The 2,635-nt window shown below is 68.3% G+C and overlaps 1 protein-coding gene across 1 annotated transcript in view; it reads left to right on the top strand.

Annotated features, from left to right (window-relative positions):
* Positions 1 to 2,629, top strand: part of Kcnn1 (potassium channel, calcium activated intermediate/small conductance subfamily N alpha, member 1) — a gene marked incomplete at its 3' end in the record, with an annotated part of 8,314 nt that extends 5,685 nt beyond the window's left edge. Inside the window, exons 7-9 of the mRNA XM_013028375.1 lie at positions 1,304 to 1,312; positions 1,930 to 1,999; positions 2,489 to 2,629. Of these exons, the coding sequence (XP_012883829.1) occupies positions 1,304 to 1,312; positions 1,930 to 1,999; positions 2,489 to 2,629 (220 nt within the window). The remainder of the gene's footprint in view (positions 1 to 1,303; positions 1,313 to 1,929; positions 2,000 to 2,488) is intronic.
* Positions 2,630 to 2,635: the final 6 nt, after the last annotated feature.

Genomic DNA, 2,635 nt, shown 5'->3' with positions numbered 1-2,635 from the left:
CGGGGCCGGAACGCAGGCGGCGCGGGGCCGGGTGCGTTCCGGAGCGGGCCTGCCCCCGGCGTCCCCGGCCAAGTCCCTCCCCCCCATTAGACATGGAAGCCGCTTGCCCTTGGGGCGCAGAGCGCTATCCCTGAGCACCGAGAGGCTCAGAACAGCGCCCAGGGCCTGAGTTCAAGGCCCAGGACTGGCCAGGGGCAGGCAGGGGCCGGCGCCAGGGGCTCCCGCCTGTAACCCCAGCTGCTCAGAAAGCTGAGGTCTGGCTGTTTGAAGGCGGACCAGGCAGGGAAGGCCGGGCGTCTTGCCTTCGGTCAACTAGCGAAAAAGCCAGCAGAGCTGTGGCTGAAGTGGCAGAGCACCAGTTTTGAGCACAAATGCGCAGGGAGTGTTTTCACAGTCAGTTCCGTCAGCCCGCAAGGCACACAGGTCCCAGCCTGGTCTCTTTTTTGTTTTTGGTCGGTCGCGGGTCTTGAACTCGGGGCCTGGGCGCTGTGCCTCAGCCCTTCAGCTCAAGGCTGGCGCTCTACCTCTTGAGCCAAAACGCCACTTCCGGTTTTCTGGTGGTTCATGGGAGATAAATGTCTCATGGACTTTCCTGCCTGGGCTGGCTTTGAACTCTGACTTCAGATCTCAGCCTCCAGAGTATCTGGGGTGACAGGCCTGAGCCACTGGTGCCCTGGGAGATAGGACCCTTTAACGGCTCCAGGAGCAGCCGTGGGTCTGGCACTGTGACTCGGGGACCATGTCTGACCCCCCCCCCCAAGGTCTGTCTACACTGGCTTCTTCCACAGTGTATGTTGCTGCGTGGGGGACACAGTCCCGCCCGAGCCTCCTCAGGAGGAGGGGTCCCAGCCCCGCAGGTGGGGCGGTGGAGGGCAGGGAGGTGGAGCAATCAGGCAGGAGGAGGGGCAGCGTGGTAGGGGAGGAGAGGGGCGGGAATGTGGGGGGGGGCCTGGGTTCCATGCTGGTGGGCACCACCGGCGTCCTCTGTCCATTCTGAGGACAGATATGGCCCCAAGGAGGGCTGAGGAGCTGTGGGGAGACTTTAAATGTTCTGGGGCTCCCCAATACCATGTCACCTACTGGCTGGTTCAAAGACCAACAACTCAGGGACCCCCTGTGACGGGTCCCGTGACGGGCCCCCTCTGACAGGTTCCTCGTTGGCTACTGCTGTGTAGACGGGGGGTGTCACGGGTGGAGGGCACCCCAGTCCCTGGTGTGAACCTGGGCGGGGTTCACAGAGTCACTGAACCCCGATGCTGACACTAAAATGTCTGGTTTTTCTCCTGCTTGCTGTGTCCCGCAGGGCTCAGAAGTAAGTGTTTCCTGTGGGCTCAGGAGGCCTGGTGTGTGGGGCGCAGATCCCGGGGTGCGGGTGAGGGCCTGGGAAGTCCGGGCCGGGGCCCAGGTGTGTGGGGCGCAGATCCCGGGGTGCGGGTGAGGGCCTGGGAAGTCCGGGCCGGGGCCCAGGGGGCCTGGTGTGCGGGGCGCAGATCCCGGGGAGCGGGTGAGGGCCTGGGGAGTCCGGGCCGGGGCCCAGGTGTGTGGGGCGCAGATCCCGGGGTGCGGTGAGGGCCTGGGGAGTCCGGGCCGGGGCCCAGGGGGCCTGGTGTGCGGGGCACAGATCCCGGGGAGCGGGTGAGGGCCTGGGAAGTCCGGGCCGGGGCCCAGGGGGCCTGGTGTGCGGGGCGCAGATCCCGGGGTGCGGTGAGGGCCTGGGGAGTCCGGGCCGGGGCCCAGGGGGCCTGGTGTGCGGGGCGCAGATCTCGGGGTGCGGTGAGGGCCTGGGGAGTCCGGGCCGGGGCCCAGGGGGCCTGGTGTGCGGGGCGCAGATCCCGGGGAGCGGGTGAGGGCCCAGGCCACCCCTGGTTGGTCCGTGGGCCGGCAGCCTTCTGCCACTGACCCCCACACTGCTGGCCCCTCCGTGTCCAGGCTCCGCAGCGTGAAGATTGAGCAGGGGAAACTGAATGACCAGGCCAACTCGCTCAGTGACCTAGCCAAGGTGAGGGCGCGGGGTGATAGGTCAGAGGGGGGGCACGGGCTGGAGGGAGGGGCTCCCGGGGACTGGGCACCTGCCTCTCCTCTGCCCATCACCTCTTCCCTTTCCAGCCGTGGCCGGCGGGGTGAGTGTGGGTTTCTGTGTGCAGTCCAGGGCCTGAGGCGTGGCTGGCGGGTGGAGCCGGCATCCGCCTCATCCTGGGGTCACTGGGCCTGCGACCTCACCCAGGACATCCGGGGCGCCTCCCCTGAAAGGGCCCCAGCAGCCAGGCCACGCCCACCCAATGTTAACCACGCCCTGCAGACATGCGGAGCAGTGCGTGGAGCGTTGGCCACACCCCCGAGGCCTGCCAGACACGCCCACGCCACACCCCCACGTCTGGCGTTGGGCTGGCGGGGAGGTCCTCACAGCGGCCCTCTGGCGACCCCACGGCTGGGCCCCGCCGTCCGCTCCCGCGGCGGTCACGGCCCCGTCCGCGCTGTCTTCCCGCAGACGCAGAGCATCATGTTAGACGTGGTGTCGGAACTGCAGGCCCAGCAGGAGGAGCTCGAAGCCCGCCTGGCCGCCCTCGAGAGCCGGCTGGACGCGCTGGCCACCTCGCTGCAGGCCCTGCCCGCGCTCGTCGCCCAAGCCATAGGC

The sequence above is a fragment of the Dipodomys ordii genome, unplaced genomic scaffold, assembly GCF_000151885.1.
Source record: "Dipodomys ordii isolate 6190 unplaced genomic scaffold, Dord_2.0 Scaffold108, whole genome shotgun sequence".
Taxonomy (NCBI): Eukaryota; Metazoa; Chordata; class Mammalia; order Rodentia; family Heteromyidae; genus Dipodomys; species Dipodomys ordii.
This window is presented reverse-complemented; position numbering and strand designations above follow the sequence as displayed.